Source organism: Artibeus jamaicensis, unplaced genomic scaffold (assembly GCF_021234435.1).
Source record: "Artibeus jamaicensis isolate MK-2021 breed Jamaican fruit bat unplaced genomic scaffold, CSHL_Jam_final contig_1998, whole genome shotgun sequence".
Classification (NCBI taxonomy): domain Eukaryota; kingdom Metazoa; phylum Chordata; class Mammalia; order Chiroptera; family Phyllostomidae; genus Artibeus; species Artibeus jamaicensis.
Window position 1 is genome coordinate 14,936,256 of NW_026521407.1, and position 27,998 is coordinate 14,964,253.

A 27,998-nucleotide genomic window follows, 5' to 3' on the forward strand; every position below is an offset into this window, starting at 1 on the left:
AGGGCACAAAGCGCTCTGCAAGGCCTCAAGCCACGTGGCTCCCCTGCATCTGTGTGACATCCGTAACTCTAATACAGCTGGGAAGGCCCTAGGGTGAGTGCCTGCCCCCCTCCTTTGCTCTCAGCTCCCCTCCCTTACCTGCTGAAGCCTGCCCTGGGCCCCCTCTCCTCACCTGGCACCCTAGACACTGTGAGCAGAGCTTATATGCTAATGGAAGTTCTTCCTCATGTTAGACTGCAATCTCTTCTACAGTGACCAAAGGCCATTTCCTCTCATGTAGCCCCTCCTGGTCAGAGAAACTGTTCAGCCCTTCCTGCTAACCCATACACATGCACACACTCAGATACATACGCACTCATGTACATGCTCACTCTCAAACACACGCATTCACACACACTCTCACACAAAGGCACACTCACTTGCATATGCCAATAAATCAAACTGCCCCAGATGGAGTCGAGCGGGAGTCCTGCCTCAGCCTTCAGTCTTCTCTCTGAACCACCTTCTTCTTTGCTTGCAAGATGCATGCCTACCCCCTTGGCAGCATTTGGTGCACCTTGGGGTGCACTCTGCCTTTCCCACCTCTTCTCGGAGGTGCCTGGATCCGGTTCCCAGGCTGATCTAGGTTGCTTTCTCACCAACCTCTTGGCATGCTCTCTCTGGTCAGCTTGTGGTCCACTTTGACCCTCTCCCTCCAGTCTTCTTTCCTGAACTGGTATCTAGCCCAATCTTCCCATTCACACCTCTATGGGGTTGGTTTTTGGTCCTCAGGCCAGGTGGAGGGAGCAGGAGGGCAAGAGGCTGCCGTGATGGTGGGAAGCATTAACTGGGCTAGGCTCACTAATGAGCGCTCTTACGGGCTTTCATGTTAGTAGCTCATAAGCTCAGCGGAGTGGGTATTATCTATCCGCATTTCACAAATGATGAAACTGAAGCTAAGAGAGGTAATGTGATTGCATGTCACTCATCCAGCACGTGGCAAAACCGTGCTCTAAGCCCCAAACTGACTCCAGAGTACAGTGTCTCCTGTGAGCCAAAAGATACAGATCCAGCGGGTGAAACCTAGGTTTATTGGTTTTAAGATCAGCGCCCCATTCACCAACATGATCTTTTCCCCACTGAATTTCAACTGATTTCCATAGGTCCACTTCCCCGGTTGGTCAAGGTCACCTTAAGTTTTGTTCCTCTCTTCCAGAGGATTAGTATCCTTTGCAAATAGAATGAGCGTATTTGTGATCCCACCACGCAGCTTGTCAGTAACCACTAGGCCGGATGGAGCTGCAGGACTGATCCCCTGGCTTTGCTCCAGGGAGGGCTGCACCTCGCCTGTCCATTGTCACTGTAGGCTATTTGTCTTTCCATCTTTTCCTACTAGAAGGGTTTTTTTCTAGTCAGCTTCCAAGTTGGGGCTTTTCTGAATTCAAGGGACATAAGGAGCCATGTCTCCGCCTGCCCATCATTTATTTATTCAGCAAGCCTTTACTTGTGCACGTGCCCACCAGCCTGCCCTGCATCCAGCGGGGGTGATGGGCCACAGGGTAAATCAATTATCATAACACAGGAAAGGAGCCCTGCCTGGTGTGGCTCAGTTGATTGGGCGACCACGTCCCAGAGGGCAAGGAGTCCCCCCAGTTTGGTCCCTGGTCGGGGCAAGTGTGAGAGGCAACAGATCAATGTTTCTCTCTCACATTGCTGTTTCTCTCCATCTCTTTCTCTCCCCCTTCCCCTCTAAAAATAAATAAATGAAACCTAAAAAAAAAAAAAAAAAAAAGAAAGTAAGTAAGAAAAGGGAAAAGAAAGGGGCTGGTATGGTAGGAAAGGGCTTTGGTGAACATTGCAAAAAGGGCAAGGGGCTTGTGCGGGGTGACCAAGGAGGAATCTCTGTCCCCAGTGTAGGAATGAGAGAAACAGCAGACATTTGTTTTTGATGAATCAACTCACTTTGAACTCTGAGCCTTCATCCCACTTGACGGTGGGACTTTTTTTTTAATATATTTTATTGATTATGCCATTACAGTTGTTCTATTTTCTCCCTTCATTCCCCTCCACCCTGCACACCCCTCCCCCACCATTCCTCCCTTTAGTTCATGAACATGTGTCTCAGGTTCTTTAGATTCTATATTTCCCCTACTATTCTTGCCCTCCCCCCTATCTATTTTCTACCTACCATTTATGCTGCTTATTTTCTGTACCTTCTCCCCCTTCTCCTTCTCCTACTCCCCTGTTGCTAACCCTCCATTTGATCTCCATTTCTATGGTTCTGCTCCTGATCTAGCTGTCCTCTTAGTTTGCTTTTGTTTTAGGTGTGGTTCTTAATAACTGTGAGTTTGCTGTTCTTTCACTGTTCATCTTTTTATCTTCTTTTTCTTAGGTCAGTCCCTTTAACATTTCATATAATAAGGGCTTGGTGATGAACTCCTTGAATTTGATCTTATCTGAGAAGCACTTTACCTGCTCTTCCATTCTAAATGAAAGCTTTGCTGGATAGAGCAATCTTGGATGTAGGTCTTTGGATTCCAGGTCTTTGGAATACTTCTTTCCAGCCCCTTCTTGCCTGTAAGGTCTCTTTTGAGAAATCCGCTGACGGTCTGATGGAAATTCCTTTGTAGGTGACTGTCCCCTTATCTCTTGCTGCTTTTAGGATTCTCTCCTTCATTTTAATCTTGGCTAATGTAATGATGATGTGCCTTAGTGTGTTCCTTCTTGGGTCCAACTTCTTTGGGACTCTCTGAGCTTCCTGGATTTCCTGGAAGTCTATTTTCTTTGCCAGATTGGGGAAATTCTCCTTTATTATTTGTTCAAATAAGTTTTCCACTGGTGGCTGTGCCTTTCCCCCTTCCGGTACCCCTATAATTCGGATGTTGGAGCGTTTAAAGATGTCCTGGAGGTTCCTAAGACTCTCCTCATTTTTTTGAATTCTTGCTTCTTGACTCTTTTCTGTTTGGCCATTATTTGCTTTCTTCTGGTCCACTCCATTGATTTGAGTCCATTTCCTTTTCATTGCTATTGGTGTCCTGTGCAATTCCATTCATTTCAATTAGTTTTGCCTTCATATATTTGTCTAATTTGTGGCTATAATCAACCAGTTCTGTGAGGATCCTGATGACCAGTGTTTTAAACTGTGCGTCTGAGAGTTTTGCTATTTCTTCCACGCTTAGATTTATAGGCTCCAGGGCTTTGAGATCTTCTTGAGCCATTTTTGGTCTGTTCTCGCCCTTTAAATGTGAGGAACGGAGCCTTGGACTCCCAGATCGCTGGGTTGTGACGCTGTATGTGGGGGCGTGGTCAGAGCGGGGAAGTGGCAGCACCCTCTGCTGTTTTGCACCGCTGGGTAGGAGCAGAGCCTTTGGTGGTTCACCAGGGCCAGGCCACTCAGGGTCGCTGGGTTATGACGCTGCATGTGGAGGTGGGGTCAGAGCAGGGAAATGGCGGCGCCCTCCCTGCCGCTTGCCACGGAGACCCGCTGGGTCCCAGTCCAGTCGCCCACTCCCTCGCTTGTCTATCTGCGCACAAATGTGCAACCACAGTCAACCCGCAGCCCTGCTTGCTCCCTTACTGTTTCCCTGCGGTCGCTCGCTCAGTCGCTCACTAGGTCCAACCCTGCGCCTGGATTCTGTGCACCTGAGTCCGGCTGACCGAGACCTCCTGTGCAACCCCGCTCCACCAGCTGCTGGTTTCGCCCCTTACCGGTCAGACTGAAGAATTTGTTGTTAACAGATTTCCGAAAAGTTCAATTTTCTGTGTTCTGGCTGTGTTTTCTGTTGCTAATATTTAGTCGTCTCTAAACTTGGTTGTGTGAGAAGGCACGGACATCCACCTATGCCTCCATCTTGGCGGAAGTTTCGTTTGGCTATTTCTTTGTTGCTTAGATTTATCGGCTCTGGGGCTCTGAGTTGTTCTTGAGCCATGTTTTAATCTATTCGTGCCTGTTACATATGAGGAGAGGCGCCTTAGGTGTTCACCAGGGCAGGGCCACCCAGGTCGCTGCTTTGTGACGCTGTATGTGGGGGCGGGGTCAGAGAGGGACAATAGCAGTCCTCTCTGCCGCTTCCTGCCACTGGGGCCTACACGGTCTGTTTCACCACCGCTAGCTCCTTCACCGGTTTATCTGAGCGCGAATGTGTGACCATGGTCAGCCCTCAGTGAGTCCACCGCCTTGCGGCCTCAGTGGGTCCGCGCACTACTCCACACCTGGGATTGTGGGCGGGCTGCTGGTGCACCTGGGTTGCGCGCCCAGGTCGGTCTGGTGGATCTTTCCTGCCTGACCCCGCTCCGCTACTGGCTCTGCCCCTCTTACCGGTTTGGCTGAAGGGTTCGTTGTTGTCAGATTTTTGTATAGTTCAAATTTCTGTGGTTTGGCTGCGTTTTTGTTGCTAAAACTTTGTTGTTTTTAAACTTGGTTGTGAGAGAAGGTACAATGCTTGCACCTACGCCTCCATCTTGGCGGAAGTCCCGGTGGGACTTTTGACTCAGTCACTCTCACCACTTCCCTCCCAATGCCCCCTGCCCCCCACACCAGGCACACAAGGCTCCTGGGGGCAGACTTGGCACCAAAGTACACAGAGGCCTTGCCACTAGTTATCACTGCTCACCGGTCTGTGCACATTTGTTCAGAGCGCTGACCAGGCCAGGCCCCGAGTTACAGGTTTGGGGCTTTGAACACCATTTCCTGGGCAGAGGGCAGCAGAGAGGTCTCTGAGAAAGAGGGATGGCATGAGCTCTGAGGAGGTGAGATGAGAGAAGTGTGAAACTGGTCTGTGGAGGGCAGGGGTGGGTGAGTGTTTGTATGGGAGAGGGGTTAGGGCAAGATTCTTGGTTGCTTTTTTATTTTTGCCTATTATATCTTAAAACTTGATTTTTCTACTCTTGACTCCTCTTCCTATATGTAATTGCCTGAGTCAGTCTCTGGATTGGTTCTGCTGGGGATAGAAAGTCTAAGTGGACTTGGTCCAAGTTTCCAAAGTCCCCCTGCCTCATCTGGCCAGCCAGGGTGGACCTGACCTTGTCCATGGGGCCCATTGCTGCCACCTTGGAGTTGAGAGCTCCAGGCAGCACTCGGTTGCCACCTTTGCAAGTCTCATGTGCTGCCCACATGGGCCATCGGCTGGGCTTTGGATCAGGCCCCTTGTCCTGCCCTGCCCCCCAAGGCACTTTCTAAATAGGCGGATTCTCAGTGGTCGAAATGTTTCCCCCACAAGGTCCTTCCTTTTTCTCTAGGACCTGACACCTAATGAAATCCTCTTGCCTGAAGTTAGTTGTGGGTTTTTGCTTTTTTCTTTTAATTTAATGAGTTTTCTTCTCCATTTCTCTTGGGTCAGAACTGCATTTCTTCCCCAGTGGTTTCTGCCAAGGACCCGCAGACCTTTAGCTTCCCTACCTCACTCTTTCACCAGCAATGTGTGCAAGTCTCTGTAAGCAACAAAGCTCTACTTTCTCTCCGTTATGTGACTTAATCTGCAACGCAATGAAAGACAGGTCTTCATGGGGCCCACTTTGTGGGTGAGAAATTGAGGCTAAGACAAGTTAAGTTGATTGCCTGAGATTATGCAGCCCATAAGTAGTGCTGTTGGGTCTTGAACCTGTGTCCTGTTAGTCTAGGCTCCGCACTCCGACTTCTACGCCCCTAGGCCCCACCTCTCTGCTGCTCGGATTGGGAAACAAGTTGAGAAGGATCAGTACGTGCCCACTGCTGCCTCCTCCGGGTATTTTGGGGTGGAGGCGCTGAGAGCCTTGGCTTCAGCACACTCCGTACCTCCACTGTGAGTGTGCAGGCCAAGCCTGAGGCTTGATCCCCTGCCACCAAGCCCTCGGACAGAGCTGACATTTGTGCTGCACTGCAGTGTGCACAGAGCACATCCCGTGCTCATTATTTCTCTAATCTTCCCAAATTCTCCCTGTGAGACCAGAGAGGGTGAGGGGCTGCCTCTCCCTACTGACAGCATGCCCCTCATGGGAAACAGCGTCTTAAGACTTTATGCCCATCTGAGTCCGGGAGAATAATAATCATCAGAGTAAGGAGTCATGAAAATAATAATAGTAATTCTTATTTCTCTATGCTGTGTGGAGAGCTAACATTCATTACCTGTCTGCTATGCTCCCAGCCGTGTGGTTATTTAATCATTACCACAGCTCTAGGAGAAATGCACTGTTACTATGGCCCATACATGTGGAAACTGAGGTTCAGAAAGGTTAAGTTACCTGCCCAAGGCCCCATAGTTACTGAGTGACAGAGTCAGAATTCAAACCCAGGTAGGTCTTATTTCAAAGCTTGTGATGTTATCCACTATGCTGAGCTCTGTGGGAAAGGACTGGCTATCAAAAGCCCTAGGGCCAGAATTGGGCATACTGAGGGGTCTCAGAGCGGATGCCACCACACAGACTCACAGCTGTACCCACCCTTCCAGGGATATCCTGAAGCTGGGTTCCAGCAACTCGGCCAGAGGTCCTGCAGAAGATAGCCGGGCAGACCAAGGTGTCTGCAAAGGCCCTTATGACCTACTTCAAGCCCCTCCTGTACTGGCTGGTCACCAAAAACGTGTGCCAGGGTCAGATCCTGGGCTGGCCAGACTTCAGCTGTTCCTTTAAAGGTCTGATAATCTGACCCTGGTCCTAGCTCTTGTCCAACCCAAGCCCTACTCTCGCCTGCCCTGGGCCAGCCCCTACCCCAGCCCAGGCTTAACCCCTAGTCCCTCTACGACCTGGTATGAACAGGTCTGACGCTGCATGACCCTGTCTGCACCTGCTGCGGCCTCAGCCAAGACCACAGCTCATGCCCCAGCCCATGACCCAGTTGCTTCCTTGTACACTGTCCAGCCAGACTGCCAGGCTGGCATCTGAGCACAGGGTGGCATCTTGCCTCCTGAGCCCTGCATGAGGTCACTGCTGGACACCATAAGGGCATATGGCCCTATCTATACCCATCTCCTTCTCTTCCTTCTGCTTCTTTCTCCTATTCCCCTTCCAGGACAATGTCCTCACCTGTAGCTTGGAAGGTAGGCACCTGAGGTTTAGGAGAAAGTCCATTGGCAGTCAGACCCTCTCTGATGGCCACAGGGCAACTCAGGGCCCTCCAGTTCCCCCTGCTCTGTAAGACTCCCATGTCTTCCACCAAAAAAAAAAAAAAGACAAAGACAGGTGAAATTCCTGAGTGGAACTAGACACTGACCAGGCCAAATTCGGGCAGTGGGTGTAGCTGGCCCTGAACTTTGTTACGTTCCTGGTGGCTCTACTGTTGGCCTGCATACTCCCTGGAAAAAAAAGCCCCTGGCCCAGTGCATAAGACACAAATCCTGCCATGCCTACTTCCCGGGCAAAGCCATGATGACCAGCTGGGTTGCCAAAAGATGGTGGGTTCTGCTGGGCCTCTGTCTGGTCCTGCTGCTGTTCTCAATCAGCCCGACCATCCAAACTTTCACACAGCACAACATCTCCACGGGTGAGCGCTAAATGGTGGAGCTGGGACTAAACCCCAGTGCAACTGGGGAGGTGGGGGAGGGACAGGAGGAGGATAGCCCAGCCAGAGAGGGTTGGGGGCAGGTGGGGAGGGGCGAGCTTGCATGCATAGTGCCCAACTGCTAGCAGATCTGGGCATATGGGGAGTTGTAACTGTGTGTGTGTGAGCTCATGTATGCAAGTCCATGTGCACAGGTGACAGACTGTGCGATTCCATGTGGTTCCATGTATTCCATGTGTGCCCTGGTTATAGGTCAACCTCCTTCCCCTAGAACTTGGGAACCATGGTTTAGTCACCCAGTGGATGTGTCCCTCCAAAGCAGCCTGCACCCCAATTCATGCCCAGAATGGTTTCTTCACAAAGCCAGTTTTCTCCAGGCGCCCAGCTGTGGAGCTGGACTGTGACCACAGTGCCCAAGGAATGTCTGCACTGGTTAGAAACAGGACATGGCTTCAGTCCCCTTGTAAAATGTATTTAAGTAGAACCAGACATTCCTGTGTAAATCATTGGCACCCAGTTCATGGGCACTGTACTCTATATGCTGGCCAGCACATCTTTCTGCTGAATCTCTGGCCTGCCATGTGTTGGGCTGCATAATTCAGCCCCCAAAAGTTACTCGTCAGCTGTAGGAGATGCAAGAAGCTCACAAAATGCCCCACGGCTCTCCCTGCCCCCATTCCAGGCCCTCCCAAATGGAGACAGTGGGTAGCTGGGCACCAAGCCAGGCTTGATGAATGATTGACTTCTTGAATATTTAAACAAAGCTCATCTTCAGCCACTCCACTCCAGAGATGGCCTTGTTCGACACACACACCTGCTGGCTGGTTTGTTGCCCTGGGGATTGAGCACAGGGCAAACAACACCTTTCCAGACTCAATGGAGGAGGGGATGACAGGGAGGAAATGCTGTGGGTGGACTCCAGGGACAAGCCTGGGAAGAAAGAAGGAAGGCCTCTGCTCTTGCCCCTTCTAGCCCTTTCTTTCCAGCCTGGGTCTGCCTGCCATCCAGACAAACTGAGTTTGGACTGAGGCCCCAGGGGTTCCTGGGGAGGCTGAGAATCAGCGCCTGTTAGAGATTAGGGCAACCTTGAGGGGAAGCAGCATCACAGCTACTAACCACAGAGAGGAGCCCCAGGGCTGCAGATGAGCTGGTGGGAGGGTGGCCAAAACGTGAGACTGGCTCTTTCTGGATTAAGATATCAGGGGTTCTGGGGACAGAGGAACTGCACTGAGTTTTTCATGGACCCTCTCTCTGCTCAGGTTTCAAGAGATCTTCCTAGGGTTCAACTCATGCACTTCCTGCTCAACTGCAGGCTTCACAGCACCCTTGTTTGATGCTCTGTCCCTACATTGCTGTGCTGTAAGGTCCTTATTTGTCCCCATTACTAGCAGTCATCTCTATAAGGGCAGGGCAGCTATCAGAACTGTGTCCCCATGTAATATCTGTAGTCAGCACAGACCTTGGCACATAATGGGGATTTGGAAAATATTTGAATAAGTTAGTGATTGAGCGTCCCATTATCCAAGACCCTCCTCAGAGCTCAGCACCCCACGCCCTACCTTTTCTCCATAGCTGCCCTACTCCCCACCCCCCCAACACATGTCCCAGCCAGGACGACGCTGCTCCTTTCCCCACCGGAGTCCACATTTGCAGCTCTCCCAACTGCCAGCCACAGTGGCCAACAAGGCCCCCACAGGCTTGTGGTTCTGAGTGGCAAAGGCACAGCCAGCCCGGGACTCCAAGCCTCTCACCTGGACTCCAGCAAAAACCTCACTGAGTTTGTTCCCTTGCCCAGCCTCCCTCCCCCACCAGCTTTTTGTAACGTTTATTTCACTGAAATATTTCTTTCATGTCTAACTATGTAAGCACTTGTTCTCCATTGATTAAATCTAGATGTTCAAAATGACATCTGAGGATCTTTATCAGTTCCTCTCTGCTCCAACCTCACCTCTCCCAGTTGCCAGCTCAGAAGCTTTGCACTGATTGTACCACTGGCCTTTGCCTAAGGTGCATGACCCCTTTGAATGCTTGCCCTCCTGGTCGGGCTCAAAACTGGACCCTCTGCAAAGCTTTCAAACCTGCTGAGATGCTCAGTGAACAGTGGTCCATTTCTCTCTCATTTCTAAGAAGATTCTTTCAATAAACCTCACCCCATCTTTTTCTCTAGTGTGTTTTCAATCAGTACTCAGAAACTTTTATCAGTGATCACTTGTTAATAGGTGGTTTTAAATCTGGTCTCCTCTCAAGTAACGCCTGTATGCTAAGAGCTCTCAGGCCTCTCAAGAAAGCACCTGATTGTGTGTTTCTTTCTTTTATGTGTACTCCTACCTCATTCTCCCAGGACTAACATTTGGATGGACTTGCCATTAAGAGCTCTGCCTGGGCACTGGGGTTCAGCTGGAGGGCACTTGGCAAGGCAGGCAAGAATCTAACCGCACCATTGCCAGGGTCAGGTCCAGCGATAATCTTCAACAGAAGACCATCTGAGGCTTCTAACAACCCGTTCCGCCCGGCCCGGCCCCTGTCTGAGAGACTCGCCCCGGCAACATCCAAAGTGCCTTTCGGTGTCACCAGAGAGTCCTAGAGGGGCTGAGGCCACTGGCCACTGGCCACTGGAAGAAGAGCAGAAGTTCCACAGAGCAGCCCTGCCCCGTTCCTGGCGCGAGGCTCCGTCCCAGCTCCGCCCCCTGGGAGTCGTGGCCCCGCCCCTGCCCCTTCGGGTCCAGGAGAAGTTGCCCCCGCCCCGCGGACCCCGCCCCGCCGCCTCCCCGCCGCTTCTTTCAGCACCGCGGCGCGGACAGCTCCAGGGCGGAGGTGAAGAGGAGGAGGCGAGGCCAGTGGCTGCCAGGGAGGGCCCAGGAGGAAAGAGGACGGTAGACGCAGGCGTGCGGGCAGGGCACGGAGCTCCGCTGCCCTCCCCGGGGGCGGCGCCCCCCGAGAGCCAGACGCCGCTGAACCCGAGGACAAGCGGAGGCGCGGGGAGCCGGGGCGCTGGTGGCTCCGGGCAGAGGCCGCGGCCGGAAAATGCCTGTCCGCAGGGGCCACGTAGCGCCCCAAAACACTTATCTGGACACCATCATCCGCAAGTTCGAGGGCCAGAGTGAGTGTCTGCGTTGGGGTGGCGGGTCCATCTGGAGCTCTGGTTCTGTGGCAGCAATAGTCGGACCTCTTTGCTAACTTCGAGAGAAGCAGGGTGGAGGTTACCAGATGCTGAATACAAAATTCTTCGCTTTAGTGCCCTGAACACCTTCTCCAGCGGGCCCCACTTACCTCACATGCCTGACCTCTTCTGTTCTGGAGCACAAGTGTCAGAGCACAGCCCCTCCTTCCTCCACTGATTTGTTTTCTTGCCCCCCAAGCCCTGACCTCCCCTTCAGTCCCTGCCTGGCTTCCCCCTCTTCACATACACACATACACACACACACACCCTCCGGAGGTTTCCTCGACTTTCTCCTGCCCCTGACCAACCTGGTCTTTCTAGGTCTATGGGCTCCCCCCAGGCCTGACCCCCAGGTCACAGCCCTGCTCCCTCCTCCTGACCCTCTACTGTCTCCAGGAAGCCTTAGGCCTCCTTCCCACTTCACCGACCCCCTTATTACCCTGGTCTTCCCACAATCCCCAAGATTGACATCCCTTCCCCAGCTTCACTCATCACTGTCCTGCTCCCCTCTCCTGACCACCCCTCTATTAACCCTCAGGAGTCTCATGATCTTCCCCCACGACTCTGGCCTCCCTGGTTTTCCCACCCTCCCCAGACCTGACCACCCCCTCCCTCATTATGGCCACTGTTCTGCTCCCTCATCTAGATACCCCTTGCTGCTGCCAAGAGTCCCTATAATCTTTCCCTCCCTGCCACCCAATCCTTCCCCTCACCCCTCCCACCCAGGTCGAAAGTTCCTGATCGCCAATGCCCAGATGGAGAACTGCGCCATCATCTACTGCAACGATGGCTTCTGTGAACTATTCGGCTACTCCCGAGTAGAGGTGATGCAACAGCCGTGCACCTGCGACTTTCTCACGGGCCCCAACACCCCACGCAGTGCCATGTCCCGCCTGGCACAGGCCCTGCTGGGGGCCGAGGAGTGCAAAGTGGACATCCTCTACTACCGCAAGGATGGTGAGACACCCTTTAGCCACAGGTTTTTGGCCCCTCTCTTGGACTGCCAGGTGACCATGGGGAGGCCACTGACCCCCCAAGGACCAAGGACCTGGATAAATCCTGCTTCCTCTCTGAGCCTCAGTTTCCTCATCCATATGGGGAAGTGATGGGCATTGGATGGGATGCCTTGAGACATCCTTTTCAGAAACTGGACACCAGGCTGCATCCTAACTCCAGGCAGGGCCTCCCGCTCCACCATCCCTCTCCGATGTCCCTAGCCTCCTGACTGTCCACTCTGTCACTGTCAGCCCCAGCTGTCAGGCAACTGGGGTGGAAATTAACCTTTCCTCATCTCTGTCTGCTCTGGGGATTAGGGGAAGAATCAAGGCCTCTGTGGACAAGCAAAGCATGGGGGCTGCTGGATAGGAAAGAGGGGTGGGTCTGGCTCTCCCAGCCTGGCCCCCTGGGGAGAGAGGGTCTGGAGTTTGGCCTGACCTGAAGGTTCATCCAGTTTGGGATGTCACACCAGCCCAAGTTTACTGCAAGCAGAACGGAAGCATAGGGCAGGGGCTGATGATCAAGACTTTCACACGCCTTTGAGACCCTCCTTGCTGGGACCTCTAATTCTCTACTGGATGAGGCAAGGAGGGAAATGGGTGGGAACTAGGATCCTGAAAGTCGCTTTGAAATTACCTGGGACTTGTTTTCCAAAACACACCTTTCCTAGAGAGAGGCTGACTCAGAGGTGTGAGGTGAAGCCCAAACAGGTATATTTGGAAAAGTATCCCTGGTGGTTTGGATATTCTGCCAAGTTTAGGAATCACTGACTTAGATGAATCCTTTCATTTTATGGATGAGGAAACCAAGGCTTAAGAAAAAAGGGATTTGCCCAGCATCCTACTGCTGGGTTCCAACCTGGCGTCGGATGCCAAATCTCTGGATTCTTCCCTAGAGATATCTCTGTTCTGAATAATCCCAAGAGGGGAAAAAAGGACCAGAACTGCCTCTGTGCTCAGAGGCAGAACTTTTGGGAAAGGAAGCCCCAGAACAGGCCTCCCCAGGGAAAGCAGGCTTGGGGGGCCATCTGGGTGTAGATGGAGGTCAGCCACCTGTGGATTGGATTGAGCGACCCTGAAGCTCAAGTTCCAAGGGCCGGGTGTATATGTGCAGCGTGGGTGTAAGTGTGAATGTAAACGTGTGTGTGAGTGCATGCGTGTGTGTGTGCGTGTGTGTGTGTGTGTGTTTAAGGGCTTCTGGGGTGCTTCTTGGGCAGGTCCTGGCTGTCTCCTGCAGCTGCCACCCAAGTGAATGCAGAGGTAGAGATAGGGGAGCAGGAAGAATCTGGCTTAATGTGGTAGCACTCACAGGGTTAATGAAGTTGGAGCACTTTAAAAAGCTGTGACTTCTCCTCCTGTCACTGCAGGGAAGAGGTGACAGTCAGAGGAGTGGGAAGGGCTCTGGGGGAACAGGATGGGACAGCAGGAAATGAGGAGGAATTACAGGTCTTTCTTTGTCCCTCTCCTTGACCCCAGAGCTCTACCTGGGCCCTAAGGAGTCTGATTCTGGACTCCTGAAGATATCAGGTCAGGACTCTTACGGTCTCCTTAGCACCCTGTATTTGACTGGGCAGGGGGCAGAGGTCAAGGCCAGGTCTTGGCCCTCTGAGATCAGGACTCAGGTCTTCTGAGTCCTGCTGGGTCCTCCAGCTCTCAGGCTAGACCCTGACAACCTAGTCTCGGAGGCTGACCCCAGGTGAGAATGGAAAACTACCCACATTCCTGATGTCCCCAAATGCCTGTCTAACCCCACCTCTACCACAAGCCCTTCCCTGTCCTATAGTCCAAGCCTTTAACTGCCCAGACCTGCCCAAAATTGGCCTAAAAAAGGAGCCCAGAAAAGGGAGCTTCCTAGCTTATATTATGCTAAGGGGAGGATGTGGTTTTCAGATAATTTGTGTTCACCTCATGGTCCATTCAGACCACATGATCTTTTTTATATAAAAATCATATTCATATACCTCTTACAATCCTACCGGGGTGCTTCCTAATGCTAATTTCCTCCCGTCTCAGGTTAATACCTCCTCAGCCCCATCCCCCCTGATTCCAGGGAGGTAGGAAACTGAACAGAATTCTAGCTAGCTTATTTCTAATTCTCTTTTCCTCTAAAGGAATAATCCAGTGACAGTTCTCCCAGTCAAAGGGGAAGATCCGTGTCCACATTTCTCCACACTGTGCAGCTGCATAACGTTGGGCTCAAAGAGGCCAGGGCACTTGACAAAAATCACCCCATGACACAGGGCTCTGAGACCCCTAAGAAATTGGCTCTTCCTCCATCTGCCTTTATAAGAAGAGTGTGAACCTAACAGATAAGGAGGAATAGGGTAGCCACAAGACTAGAACCAATGAGAGTCTAGAGGAAGAGATGGGAAGCCCTTGGCTCTCCTCTACCCCTACCCTTACCTCCACTGGGCACCAGCCCTGCCCAGCTTTGCCAGGTCCCCGAATCCTTAAGCTAGACTAGAGCTGGGGCTCCTCCAGCCCTCCGCTTGAGATGGGGAGGACAGGGTCCTCATGAGTGCCAGAAACACCAAGCAGGGAGCAGGTAGGAATAGCCCCTGTCTTCGTGGCGGCGTTTTGTAGCACCAGCTCCTCCCCGAAGTCTCACTGCAGTCCTGGATGTGATGTGCAGAAAGTGATGGAGGTACTGGATGGCAGGGAGGCAGTGCAGAGGATGCACGAGGGCCAGAGGGCAGAGGAGAGCACAGGAACAAAGCAAATGGGAAAGAAGAGGCACAGCCAAGAGACGGAGAAGAGCAGAAGGGTGGCGTGTGTGTGGCAGACAAAACTGCTGCTCTTGGTCAGGGAGGTGGGTGGTAGGAGGGGGCCCTGAAAGGGAGTATGAGACAGAGAGTGGGGCCCTTCCTCTGGCAACAAGGCAAGGGCACACAAACACCGCCACCCCTGGGCACGACCTAGGACAACACACTAACTTCTGATCACCTGCAGTTATTCATGAGCAAGAACAGTCCAGGGACGGGTGCAAAGAATGCTCTGAACCATCTAAACCCTCAGTGTCCTGTCTCTGCACGCCCCATGGGCAGCAAGATGAAGGTCAGGCATGGAGGTGCCACCTGTGGCCCCCTCCAGGCCTCACTGCTATGATGGCTGGTCTTCGGACCATTCTCAGGTTCAGTTTTCCAAAGATAGCATCAGTGCTTGGGCACAGCCACTCAAAGACTGGGCTCTGGCTGCTCCCAGCATCATAGAGAACCCGGAAGCCCTGCCCTTCTGCCCAGCTATGCCCTCTCCCTGCCCCCTGCCAGGCCAGATCTCTGCAATGCCAGAGAGCATGAGGAGGTAGTCTGATCTTCAGGGCAGGGTCTTAGGCTGCTGGCCAGGTCCCAGAGCCCATGCCTTGCCATGCCCCAGGCTGACAAGGGTGCCAGGCTCTGGCCCAGGCGGCAGGCCTACAGCACAGTGAGCCCAGGAGTGGGTCACAGAGGCAGATGGTGCTTCTTCCCAGTGTGGATGTCTCCCCTGGGGCTCAGTACAGCAGCTGGCAGATGGCTGCCTGGTGCCTGGGAGTCCGGGAATCTGATCCAGGAGATTCCTGCTCCCAGGGAGGAACGCGGGAGGATGGACAGAGACAGCTCAGCTGCACCCCAGTCTGATGGCTGCGAAGAGACACCTAGGGAAGTGAGCACAAATGGGAAGTCGGGGGAAGAATGGCTCCAGTAGACCCCAAAGGAGCAATGTTGCTGCCAGCAGACCTCCCACTCTCTCACATTTACATGCATATTCATCCTCTCAATCAACAAACAACACCTGAGACAGGTGCCGGCTGCTGGCAGATGAGACAGACCCAAGCCTGGGCAGCGGTGTCTTCTGGTTTGCACATTTACCTGAGACCCATGCCCCTTAGCATTCTTCTTTGGGCCTGACACCCACCAATGGTTTGATTGAGGGACATGGGACCACCAGGTACCATGGAGAGGAGGCTCACCCACCCACCCAGCCCAAAGGCAATTTTAACTTGTTTTGTTCTGTCCATCCACAGCAGTAGGGGAGCGAGACCCTGCAGCAAGCAGAATGAGAGGAACAGTAAGGCAAAAGGCTGGATCTGGGCCGCCCAAAAAGGTGGAGAGAGTGGCAGGAGGGGCCTATCTTCTCCCCACACTGCCACCTGTCTTCCTCTCCAGACCCCAGCCCACTGTCCCCCCCCTGCGCCTCTGCCTTGAAACCCTGCTCCCCTTCCAGGCCTGGAGCAGCAGCCTCTAGCATTCCCATGCCAGACAAGCCCCTTCCCCTCTCCAAGCCACTGTGTACTGAGAACTTGGGGTTCCCTGCTCTGTGTCCCCTCCCAGCCCCAGCAAGTCAGTTTCTCAGAACCTAGGCTCTCATCTGCAGAATGGGGGTCTCTGCCTCCCACCCACAAAGACCCACTGGGCTCCATCATGGAGACTGAGGCCTCATATGGCAACTGGCTCAGCGCCCAGCACTTAGTGTATTCTCAGTGATGAGGGCCTTCATAGTGTGTCGGCTTTGTGGGGTGGGAACATGGGAGCTGAACCCAGGGCCTGCCAGAGCTTCATGGGGTAGAATGCCTGACCCCCCCCCCCACACACACACACTTAATCCACCCCCATCTGCTCTGCTTTAATTACAACAGAAGCAAACCTCAAGGTTAAGCCCTGAGCTGAGGTCTGAGCATGGACTTGGACCTGATGCTACATTATCTCCTAATGAGCAGCTTAGCTGCTCTCCCCACCTCTGCTCTGTAGCATCACCAACCCTCTGTACAGGCCTCCTCACCCTGTGGCCGCCCTTAATTTGACCTTTACCCAGCCCTCTCCCTAGCTTCCCCTGGCCAGTCTCCTGCAGGAGAGGACCCCCTCAGTGGTCAACCCCCACCCAGCCATGGTGTTTGCAGCTTCCAGCTTTCGCTGCCTGGTGGATGTCGTGCCCGTGAAGAATGAGGATGGAGCCGTCATCATGTTCATCCTCAACTTCGAGGATCTGGCCCAACTCCTGGCCAAGAGTGGGAGCCACAGCCTATCCCAGCGCCTGCTGTCTCCAAGCTTCCTGGGCTCTGGTGAGGTGGGGTACAGGTGTTGGAGGGAGGAACCTGTGGGGGCATCCCTGGGCCTGGCTGCTCTGACCTTGGCCCTGCTTTCAGAGGGCTCTCACGGCAGGCCGGGTACACAGGGGCCCGGTGCGAGCAGAGTCAAGTACAGGACCATCAGCCAGATTCCGCAATTCACACTCAACTTCGTGGAGTTCAACCTGGAGAAGCACCGTTCAGGCTCCACCACAGAGATTGAGATCATCGCGCCCCACAAGGTGGTGGAGCGGACCCAGAATGTCACCGAGAAGGTCACCCAGGTTTGGCCTGCAGGGAGAGGCACACAGGGCTGTGCCGGGACTTGAGGGCGGGAGGGCAGAGTGGAGAGGACTCGGTTAAATGTAACGATCAAACCCCCCTTGGACAAACGAGAAATAGTCAAGGCTCCCTGGTACTCAGGGCCTGTCAAGGCCCCAGATTAGCTTCACACCCAAATCTGACTCTTTCCATGGAAAGCTCTGAGAGCTGGCCCCACGGGAGGCCTGCACTGGTCCAGGGTCCACGGGGCCTTCCTAGGCATCACCTCTCCCTGACCCATCTCACCAGCCCCCACCACCCTAGGGTGAGGGCCGTGGCTGGCCCACTGACCACTCCACGGCCCCCACCCTAGGTCCTGTCCCTGGGTGCAGACGTGCTGCCCGAGTACAAGCTGCAGGCACCGCGCATGCACCGTGGGACCCTCCTGCACTACAGCCCCTTCAAGGCTGTGTGGGACTGGCTCATCCTGCTGCTGGTCATCTACACGGCCGTCTTCACACCCTACTCAGCTGCCTTCTTGCTCAGCGACCAGGACGAGTCTCAGCGCGGGGACTGCAGCTACACCTGCAGTCCACTTACCGTGGTGGACCTCATCGTGGACATCATGTTTGTGGTGGACATTGTCATCAATTTCCGCACCACCTACGTCAACACCAACGACGAAGTGGTCAGCCACCCTCGCCGCATCGCCGTCCACTATTTCAAGGGCTGGTTCCTCATTGACGTGGTGGCCGCCATCCCCTTCGACCTGCTCATCTTCCGCACTGGCTCTGACGAGGTGAGCAAACCGCCTCTGGGTCAGCTCCTGCAGCTGGAGAAGGACGGGCCCCGGGTCTGGGTGGCCTCCCTGTGCTCCAGAACTCGGCCCTTTCTGGGATGGACATTCCTGTAGCTCCAGCCCCTCGTGCGAGCTGTTCCTTAATGCAGTCTGACCCCTTCTCATTCCTGAGCCCCTCCACTGTGCCAAGTTCACTTCCCATAGCTATTGTGAGGGTGTTTTCATGCTTTTCGTAAAACTTCTACTCCCACCATGTCCCCTGAACCACCTCTTTGGGATCAGCCTTCCAGCCCAGACAGCTCGACCTTCTGTGCTCCTCTCACCCCCCAGTCACCCCCCAGCTTTACACTAGGGGCTGTCCCTTATGATTCCCTGTTCACACGCCCACCCGCTCCCAGCAAACCTATTCCCAAGTTCTCTCTTGCCTTCTCCACCCCCACTGCCCCTGGCTAGACACTGAGTGGCCCACCCCAGCCCCACCCACACCTGCCAGCCTCGCCCCCTTCACACAGAAGAGTTTCAGATGCTACTTATCTGACCCTGTCCTCACACCTAGAAATGGCTTCCCAGTGGCTTGGGATAAAAACCAAGCTCTTTATGGACTCTCAGGCCCACAGAAGCAGCCCATGCCCATCTTCCAGGCTCGTCTCTCTCTACTACACCAGCTTTCTCCCTGAGCTGCAGGCTGTAGCGCCACACTTGGTTCCCACGTGGACTGTGCCATTTCACACCTCCAGGCTTTTGCACATGCTGCTCCCTGAGCCCAGAATGCCCTTTCCCTCTCCCTCCTATCTGCCTGGAGGCCCAGCCTCATCTCAAGACTCAGCTCATGTGTCACCTCCTCTATGTAGCCTCCCTGCTCTGCTCCTGTGGACTCGACCTCCCCTCCCTCTCTGCTCTCCCTAGATTGCTGTCCTAGTAACCGTAACACCAATTTTGAGCTTTAGGCTGAGAACTCTTTAAGGTTTCATGCTGTACCCTTCTGCCAAGATCCTGGCCCAGAGCAGGTTCTTTATTAGTGTTTGTTGAGTGACTATGTGATCATACACACGAGTAAACAAATATGGTCCTGAGTGCAGCCTTTCAAGGGCTGACCACCTGCCACATGGCTCCCTCCCTGCCCCTGCAGACCACGACCCTGATTGGGCTGCTAAAGACGGCGAGGCTGCTGCGGCTGGTGCGTGTGGCCAGGAAGCTGGACCGCTACTCTGAGTACGGGGCAGCCGTGCTCTTCCTGCTCATGTGCACCTTTGCACTCATCGCACACTGGCTAGCCTGCATCTGGTATGCCATCGGCAACGTGGAGCGGCCCTACCTGGAGCCCAAGATCGGCTGGCTGGACAGCCTGGGCGAGCAGCTTGGCAAGCGCTACAATGGCAGTGACCCAGCCTCGGGCCCCTCAGTGCAGGACAAGTATGTCACTGCCCTCTACTTCACCTTCAGCAGCCTCACCAGCGTAGGCTTCGGCAACGTGTCCCCCAACACCAACTCAGAGAAGGTCTTCTCCATCTGCGTCATGCTCATCGGCTGTGAGTGCCACCTCGTGCCCCTGGCCTTACCCACAGAATTTGATTTGAGTTTCGTAATGAGACATAACAGAACACAGTAACAATGTGTGTGATGGGCAGATCCTAAGCACACAGCATGGTGAACTATTGCCAGTATACACCAGCTATACACACCATTTAACACCAGGACAGCCCTTGCTAGGTGCCAGAAACTGGGACAGGCTTCATCGTTTGCAGGGCCCAGTGCAAAATAAAAATGTAGAGCCCTTTGTTTAAAAAACATTAAGAATCTCAAAGATGGTGAGAGCAGAGAATAAACCAAATGCAGGCCCCTTCTTAGCACAGGTCACATGCCTATGAAGCCAGAGCCACCAGGCACTCTTTTAAGTGCTTAGCAAAGGCCCACGTTTCATTCCCATCACCTACCCCCATAGGGCTGTATTATGGGCCCAGTTTACAGACCAAGAAAGCAGAGGCCCTAGCTTGCCTGGGGATACACAGAGGCCCAGTTCTAGTCCAGAGGCAGTTTCCGGGCTGTGTGCTCTCAGGCCCTGTGCTGTGCTGCCTGCCCCCCTAGACGCCTGGTCTAGGAACACAAGAGGCAGTGTGGAATTTTACACGTAGATTAAGTTGTCATGTTCAGAATATTTAGAGATGTGAAAACCCAGAAAAACAAAAACAAGAAAAAAAATGGGTGAAAACAAGAGACCAAGAGTTTTCCCTTTATTACAGTTTTACAGCTGAAAGGGAAAACAAATCTGAACTAAAAATTTCCATGGCCTTAGTTCTTCCTTCTCAGGAGGATGCGAGGAGGGGCAGAGGGAGGAGGGCAGGACGCCCACGGGCTTCTGTCCTCCAGGTGCCCTGGTGCTGGGTCTGGGCACTCCTGGCTTTGCCCTGGACAGAGGGCTCCCAGGAAGAGGGAGGCTTGGAGCAGGCCCTGGGCTGGTGAGGCCTGGGGCATGCAGAGGAGCTCACTCCCCGCACCCTCGCTACCCCGCCCCAGCCCTCATGTATGCCAGCATCTTTGGCAACGTGTCTGCCATCATCCAGCGCTTGTACTCAGGCACCGCGCGCTACCACACGCAGATGCTGCGTGTCAAGGAGTTCATCCGCTTCCACCAGATCCCCAGCCCGCTGCGGCAGCGCCTGGAAGAGTACTTCCAACACGCCTGGTCCTACACCAACGGCATCGACATGAACGCAGTGAGCTCCCACCACCCTGCCCTGGGCAGGGTGGGCGACCCAGCTCAAGTCGCAGCTCTGGCTAACGCTGCAGGGGAATACAAGGTCCCATGGGCTCAGAACACCCACCCCCCCCAGCCCTCTCTGCCTGCTCCTCCAGCCCCACCCCCTCCCACTTCGCCTTGCAGGTGCTGAAGGGCTTCCCTGAGTGTCTGCAGGCCGACATCTGCCTGCACCTGCACCGCGCGCTGCTGCAGCACTGCCCAGCGTTCCGAGGCGCCAGCAAGGGCTGCTTGCGTGCGCTTGCCGTCAAGTTCAAGACCACGCATGCACCGCCCGGGGACACGCTGGTGCACCTCGGTGACGTGCTCTCCACACTTTACTTCATCTCCCGCGGCTCCATTGAGATCCTGCGCGACGACGTGGTCGTGGCCATCCTAGGTAGGTCAGGCAGAGGGAGAGTGGGGGCAGCGGGACTAAACCACTTCATTCTAATGACGATGGTGGCACCTCTTATAACCTGCAATTGCTGAGCATGTGCCACAGAGAGCTTTATCCCCGCTCACTGAGTCCTTAAAACAAACCTCTGCCATAGGTCCATTTTCCTGATAGGGAAGTTGAGGTTCAGAGAGATCATAGTGGTAAGTTGCCAAGCAGGGATTCCAGGGCCACATGTCTGACCGGGAAGACCAGGCAAACTCCTACTGTCTTTCACTCTTGGGGGCCACAGAGTGACAGGGCAAGGGTTTGTCTTGGGTGAAGGGGGTCTCCAGTGTCATTCAACACAACTGCAGAGACAGCTGGACTTTGGAGGAAGGATATGAGCACTGGGTAGGGGACAGATGTGGGGCACATGCACCTCTGCCACTTAGCAGCTGTGTGAGTGTGACCTTGGGCAGGTCACTTCACTTCTCTGAGCTTCACAGAGGTCTCTCTGTCTCATCTTCCTTGCCTCTCGCTCCCTCCCCCGACTTTAGCCTGCCCCCAGTCCCTGACCAGGATGGCAGCCTCGCCCTCCTTTGCTCTCCACGGCAGGGCTCTCCTCTTCCACTCTGGACAGGCCCCCCTCGGGCTCCTGTGACCCCTCCTTTCCCTCTAGTCTGCCCTCAGCTGGTGCTCACCAAGTGTGGGGCTCTGGTCTCTTCTCCTCACCCTACACCCCACCTCGGCCAGCTCCTTGCTCCCAGGGTCTCAGCCTCTGTCTGTGCCACAGGCATCCGGAACTCAGTCCTTGCCCCAGTCTCTCCTTAGACAGGGATATTCCACTCCTTTCTGGCATGGCCACCCTTAGAGTCCTCAGGCCGACCAAACAACATATCTCACCCTGGAGTCATCTGCCCTCAAAGGTGGCTCCGGGGGCATCACTGTTACTGTGAACCGTCTGTTGCCTGAACTGGGGATCTTCCTGCCCCTCATCCAGGCAGCCGTAGAGCCCCATCTGTTTCCATCTCCGTCCCACACATGGCTCTTTGTCCCCACCGGGGCCCGGGCTTCATTGTGTCCTTCCTGGGCAGGTGTCAGGAGCTCCCCTCCCATGTGCCTGCATCTGGTCTGCTCCCATACTCCATCTTCCACCTTCTGCCGGCTGTGCATACTCCTCTTCTGCTCTAAGTCCTTCCACGGCTCCCCATGGCCCACAGGGTAAGAGCGAACCCCTGTGTGCACAGTTCTGCCCAGTCTGGCCACCCTAGGTCCTGCCACCCTCCCTCTGTACTTCAGGTTCCAGCCATGGAACTACCACTCCTCCCCTAGAGCTGCCTGTCTCTGTTCCACGTCCCTGCCTCTGCACAGGCTGCGGCTCTGCCTGGAGCACCTGCCTCATGCTCCTGCCGGGCAGACTCTGCTCGTCCTTCACGGCCGAGCCTAAGCACATCTCCTATCTGAGAACTTCCCTCTGCCAGCCTGCTTTAGAAGTGCCATCCAAACGGGAGGGATAATAATTATTATTAATAATTAAGAAGCCAGTCCAATTTAAGTTTCAGTTAGAGACGTGAAATCTTCTCATTTTGTCCTGAGTGGAAATGAACATTAAATCATAATCCTTCATCTACTGGAAAACCATCCCTTTATAATGTTGCCTGGGTTTCAAGCTCCCGGGTTTCATATGTGACCCTGGAAAGTCCCTGCCCTCTTTAGGCCTCAGTTTCCCCCTCTGTGAATGACCTTAGAGCTTGTTTTCTTGGGAGGCACATCCTGGCCTCCATCCATCATTGTCTGAAAAAAGCATTAGTGACAGGTTTGGTAGGGCTGGGCCGAGGGGGCTGAACTTGGTGTAGGGAGTGAACGTCAAAGCAAGCAACGCACCCCATCCCGGCCCTGTGCTCTCTGCCCTGCAGCTGGACTACAGCACTGACCACACACTGTTTTTTCTGCCTGGATTGCCTTTCTCCTTGGGGCCCAGTCCTCCTCAGTTCTCACAACCCAAGCCCATTTCACTGCTTCCATAAGCCCCCTCCTCCCTGCCCCCAAGTACCCCTAGTGCAATGACCCCTTCCTCCTCTGTGGCCCCGTAGTTCTCGGCTCTTCCCTATTTCAAGGCTCGAAGGTCATTTTGTAAACTAGTTGCTTTTGCTTGTGTGCCTATCTCACAAGGATGTTAGGGACTTCTTGTGGGTGGGGCAGCATCTTATTGATGTATACACCCTGTGGCCAGCACAGTATGGCGCCAGGAGGGCCCAGTACCCCTGACACTTGCCCCAAGTATCAGCCCATGTCCACCCTGTGGCATCTGTCAATACCAGTGACTTGCATCAACCTGCCCGGTGCCTCTTGCTACTCAAGGTACTTTCTCAAGTGTCGCGCCTGCTCCTATGGACAGCCCAGAGGGTAGTCGAGGCAGATATGCTTATTCCCATTTTAGAGATGAGGACACTGGGGCCCAAAGAGGGTAAGTGACTTTCCCGGGCCTCCTCTGCCAGGGCCAACTGCTTACCTGGCCGCATGGTGGGGAGTGGGAACCCAAACAGAAGCCTCAGGCTCTGCCTCGGGGGAGCTAGGTGCTCCTGGCCCTGGGTTGGCTCCACTCATGTCACTGAGGCAGGCTGAGGAGAGGTTGAGCATGGAGCCTCTAGTGGTCACTGCCCCCTGGGGCAGGGGGAGGGGCAGTGCCAAAGCATGTGGGAGTAGGAGGGGGATTCTAACAGAGGAGGGCCCTGAGGGGCCTGGAGACAGCAGAAGCACCCACATGCTGGAAGGGGGGTCTCTGCAGAGCTCATAGGACAAGGTAAGTGCACAGTGCTCACCCCCAGCCAGCTCCTCCAGCCTTGTCCCCAGGGCTAGATCCTGAACACCAGACCCCAGCTTGGCAGAATCCCCAAGGTGGGAGAGAGGTCCTGAACGAGGGTGCTCGGGGAAGCTCCTTAGAGGAAAGCTTGGAACCAGACCTTGGAGAGATCCCCATCCCTCTCTGGCAGGAAAGAATGACATCTTTGGGGAGCCTGTCAGCCTCCACGCCCAGCCCGGCAAGTCCAGTGCAGATGTGCGGGCCCTGACCTACTGCGACCTGCACAAGATCCAGAGAACAGACCTGCTGGAGGTGCTGGACATGTACCCTGCCTTCGCAGACAGCTTCTGGAGTAAGCTGGAAGTCACCTTCAACCTGCGGGACGTGAGTCTGGGCTGGGTGGGCCAGGGAGGGTGGTGGCCCTTGGCCAGCTGGTAACGGATAATGGCCAGGCAGCCTGCCGAGAATGTGGCCCACTGGCCTGGGGGGGCCCATCTGACCATCTCCTTTTCTTTCAACCCCGTGCTGCATTCTTTACCGTAATTTCTCCTGTGTCTACTATGCCTTGTTTAAGGCTAAGTGTGATGATAGCTACCAGTAACTAAACACCCTCTGTGTGCTAAATCCTCAGCTTCTTTTACATTATCTCATTTAGTCCTCCTGTGCAGATGGTATTATCATCCTCATTTCTCAGATGAGGAAATGGAGGGCCAGAAAGGACAAATTGACTAAAGCCATCCCGCCCCACAGGAAGCCATACAGTCAGTGGCAGAGCCAAACTGTGAAGTCAAGGTTGTGGGACTCCCTAGCCCAGGCTCCTTCCACCCATTGTACCAAGCTGAAAGGGAGGGTGTTTGCTGTCCAGGGGCTCACGGCCCTAGGGCCCAGGGGTGTTAAGAAGTGAAAGAGCTATCTCTCCTCTCAATCTTATCACTCAGTGGAGGAGATTAAACAAGTCAGGAAAAATAAAGAGCCACACAGGGAAATAACTGAGGAAGTCACGAGGTGTGCAGGGAGACCACAGATTTCTGTGGAGCTCAGGGTTGCCAAGGAATGGGACAGGCAGTACAGACTAGAAGCCCGGAAGAGGCTGCATGGAGGAGGGGGTCTGGAATCAGCCAGTGAGAAGGAGGTGGCCGGCACGCTTGGCAGGGGCAACAGTGGCTTTCCCCCAACATGACCTCCCAGCCTCAAGATGAGGGGCACCCAGGATGGAGGGTACAGCGCTGGGACAGGTTTTCTTACCAAAGGCAGCCCTCTGCACCCTGCGCCCTTTGCTGTTATGCCCCCCACCAGTCTCTCCCCTTCCCATGTGGCTGGACACCAGGGCAAGAGTGATGTGGTCTTTGTGGGCATCTGCAGACCCCTGGGTGGCTCCTAACTGGGGGTACCAGAAGGGTGAGCCACCAAGGGTGCTTCTGGGGGCACCTCCTGAGTAGACTGGGGGTTCCAGGTCCTGTCTCCTCAGAGAAGACTCCCCACTGGCCCCGCTGAGGCGGGAGCTCCAGGGCATTCAGGAAAGGAAGGGCTGGAAGGACATGTCTCCCTCCCGCCCAATCTTGGTGCTCAAAGCAGCCTTTCCCCAGGCTCTGTTGGGGTCACATGTCTCCAAACCCCTGTTCATCTCCTGCCCACCCACAGAGGAGAGAGCCTGCAGGAAGCTGTCTGAGTATAACCTGGGAGCCCAGCCGCCTCTCACCATTTTCTCACCCAGTTGTCACAAGGGGATAAGGGGACAAGGGACAACAAAGGGGCCCTGTCCCAGCTTTGGTCCCTGTTACTTGATGCTCTTGTTCCCCACAAGGCAGATGGGGGTTTCCAGTCATCACCCCGACAGGCTCCAGGCAGTCAGGACCACCAAGGCTTCTTCCTCGGTGACAGCCAGTCAGGTGAGCCAGCCGGTCTCCGGCAGTGTCTGCTCTGCCCCAGCCCAAAGCCCCTGCCAGCCTCCTGTGCCTTCTCAGTGCTTACATCCCACTTCCTCTGGGAGAGGCCTCCCCAGGCCCTGGATGAATGGAGGGGGTCTCCCTCCCCCTGTGTACTGGAGACAGTGAGGACTAGCTGGGTGCCTAGTGTTGACACAGAGAGGTGGTAGGGGGAATACTGGCCAAGCCCCTGGAGTTCCACATCAAGGTACCAGGGGACCCACTGGGCTTCAGCTTCCTGGGCAGTGGAGCCAGGGCTAGATGCCCCCACTCAGCCAGCCCCCCAGTTCTGGGACCTGCCCAGCCCCCTCCCATGACCTACCCTTCTGGGTCGTGGATGCGAGACCTCTCTGGAGGCAGGACCTCATACTCCAGGGCACCCAGGTAAAAACAGCCACTCCTCCTGCCCTGTGTTCCCATTGCAGGTAGGGGGAACAGGTGTGTGAACCCACTAGGCCCAGCTCAGGCTTTCCTTTCCCTCCTGCAGATGCAGCACCTTCCCTGAGCCTCTCAGATGCATCTGGCCTCTGGCCTGAGCTGCTGCAGCAAGTGCCCTCAAGGCCAAGGGAAAGCCCCCCAGATCCTCAGGAAGACCCAGACTGCTGGCCCCTGGACCTGAGCTCCAGGCTAGAGCAGCTCCAGGCCCAGATGAACAGGCAAGTGCCCCGCTGGCCAGGTTCAAGGGCTGCAGAGAGCAAGCACAGCAGCAGGCTAGGCAGGGGCGCCCCCTCCTGGTAGTTCAGGAACATCACGGGATATCCTGTAAGCTTCAGAATGGCCCGCCCAATTTAGCCGAAGGCTTCTGCAGCCCTGAAGATTTGTCCCAGCAAACGCTGGAACAAGCCCAGAAAGCTATCTTGAGGGAGGGGCATAACTTCCTGCAGAAACAAATTTCATGGGACCTTGGAAAAGGGTTGTGGTCTGTGGCTGACAGGGTTAGGGCTTAGGGGTAGTATAATCCTGGGTTCAAATTCTGACACTGCATTTTACCAGCAAGAGTGTGGTCAAGTCACTTAATCACTCTGTGCCTCAGTTTGCCCTTCATGAAATGGGGACAATCGGAACACCCGAATCAAAGCTTCTAGATGAAGACCAGATGACATGTGTACGGTGCCTGTTTGCTTATTTTAGAAGTCAGGGGTGTTCTAAAGGGAATTTGGGCAGAGGCTATGGATTGTAGCAGGGAAATGGCTTCAGGTAGGCCCCAGGCTACCATTCCAACATGCAGGAGCAGCCTGTAGGCTACAAAATTGGGAGCTGTCCTCAGGACCTGAACTGCTTTGCCAGCCCCAACCCTGACCCTGACTGTGGGGTTCTGTCCTGTTGGACAGGTTGGAGTCTCGCATGTCCTCAGACCTCAGCCGCATCCTGCAGCTCCTTCGGCAGCCCCTGCCCCAGGGCCACATCGGCTACATTCTGGGAGCCCCAGCCTCCGATGCCCTGGCTTTGTTTCCTGCTGCCTCAGCACCTCAGAGTCCAGGAACTAGTCAGCCACAGGGCGGTCTGCCCCTTGCACAGGTGAGCAGGTGAGGGAACCCCCAGGGGCTTGCCTGGAGGCAGCTGTATTCCTTCCCCCATTCCCTCTTTCTTGCCCCTCTCAGGCCCCAAGCGTTGGTAACTTAGACAAAAAGTGCGGGCACACCCCCTCCAGGATGCCTCACCTGGCCATGGCTATGGCCAAAACACCGACGCTGTCTTCGGAGCTGGAGCAGCCTGACAGGCTCCTGTCATCACCAGCCTCAATGCTGCGTCCCCTGGAGGCACGGGGTCTGGTCTGTGGTTCCCGCTTCCCCTCCCTTCCAGAATACCTTGGCTCTGTCCCCAAGCAGCTGGAGTTCCAGAGACATGGCTCAGATCCTGGATTTTCAGGGAGTTAAAGCCACTGAACCCCAAGACAAAAAACACCATGAGGGAGTTGAAGATGGGTGCGGTGAGACTTAAGAATTTGGAAAACGGAGAGCTGCCAAAATGGACCAATGAAAACTATTCTCCTAGAGTAGCTACCCAGGTGACCCAGAGTACTCCTGGGCCAGGTTACTCCTAGAGTAAACTGCTAACCCAGGTGACCCAAGATGGCAGGGGTGAGGGGGCTCAGGACTGTTCCTAGCCTTCTCCAGGCCTCTGTTTAGATAGCAAGCCTGGGGAACGGTGGGCAAGAGTCTTGGGCTTGGAGGTAACTTGCAGGACAGAAGGTGTCAGTGAGGAAAAGAAAACTTTCTGATCTTCTGTGTGAGACCTTTGCTGTGGGCTGAGTGCAACCCTTTCCTGGCTCAGAATTACCCACCGCCTCCCGACCCAGCCCCCAAGGTTGATCAGACCTTCGAGAGCCCGTGACCTGGCTGGAGATGAACGTGTTCTCTCTAGTGGACACATCGTGGCACAGAGCTCCAGCCCTCAGCCGCTCAGCTGCTGATGGTTCTGTGATGACCTTTGGGACCCTAGAGGACA

General features: G+C 54.6%; 1 protein-coding gene across 1 annotated transcript; it reads left to right on the plus strand.

Annotated features, from left to right (window-relative positions):
• Positions 1-10,477: 10,477 nt before the first annotated feature.
• Positions 10,478-27,998, plus strand: KCNH6 (potassium voltage-gated channel subfamily H member 6). The gene is made up of 13 exons (XM_037128039.2): positions 10,478-10,553; positions 11,340-11,570; positions 16,482-16,643; positions 16,728-16,933; positions 17,284-17,709; positions 18,839-19,238; positions 20,224-20,423; positions 20,591-20,843; positions 23,816-24,009; positions 25,430-25,514; positions 26,038-26,206; positions 26,882-27,068; positions 27,152-27,998. Exons 1-13 carry the CDS (start codon positions 10,478-10,480, stop codon positions 27,425-27,427), a joined length of 2,865 nt encoding a protein of 954 aa, XP_036983934.2. The 3' UTR covers positions 27,428-27,998.

What these genes read in the sequence shown, in the direction of transcription:
- KCNH6 (XM_037128039.2), top strand. Translation starts at nt 10,478, where the DNA reads ATGCCTGTCCGCAGGGGCCACGTAGCGCCCCAAAACACTTATCTGGAC. An exon ending in TCCAAGCTTCCTGGGCTCTG is followed by an intron (nt 16,644 to 16,727) that starts GTGAGGTGGGGT and finishes CCCTGCTTTCAG; the next exon opens with AGGGCTCTCACGGCAGGCCG. An exon ending in TCCGCACTGGCTCTGACGAG is followed by an intron (nt 17,710 to 18,838) that starts GTGAGCAAACCG and finishes CTGCCCCTGCAG; the next exon opens with ACCACGACCCTGATTGGGCT.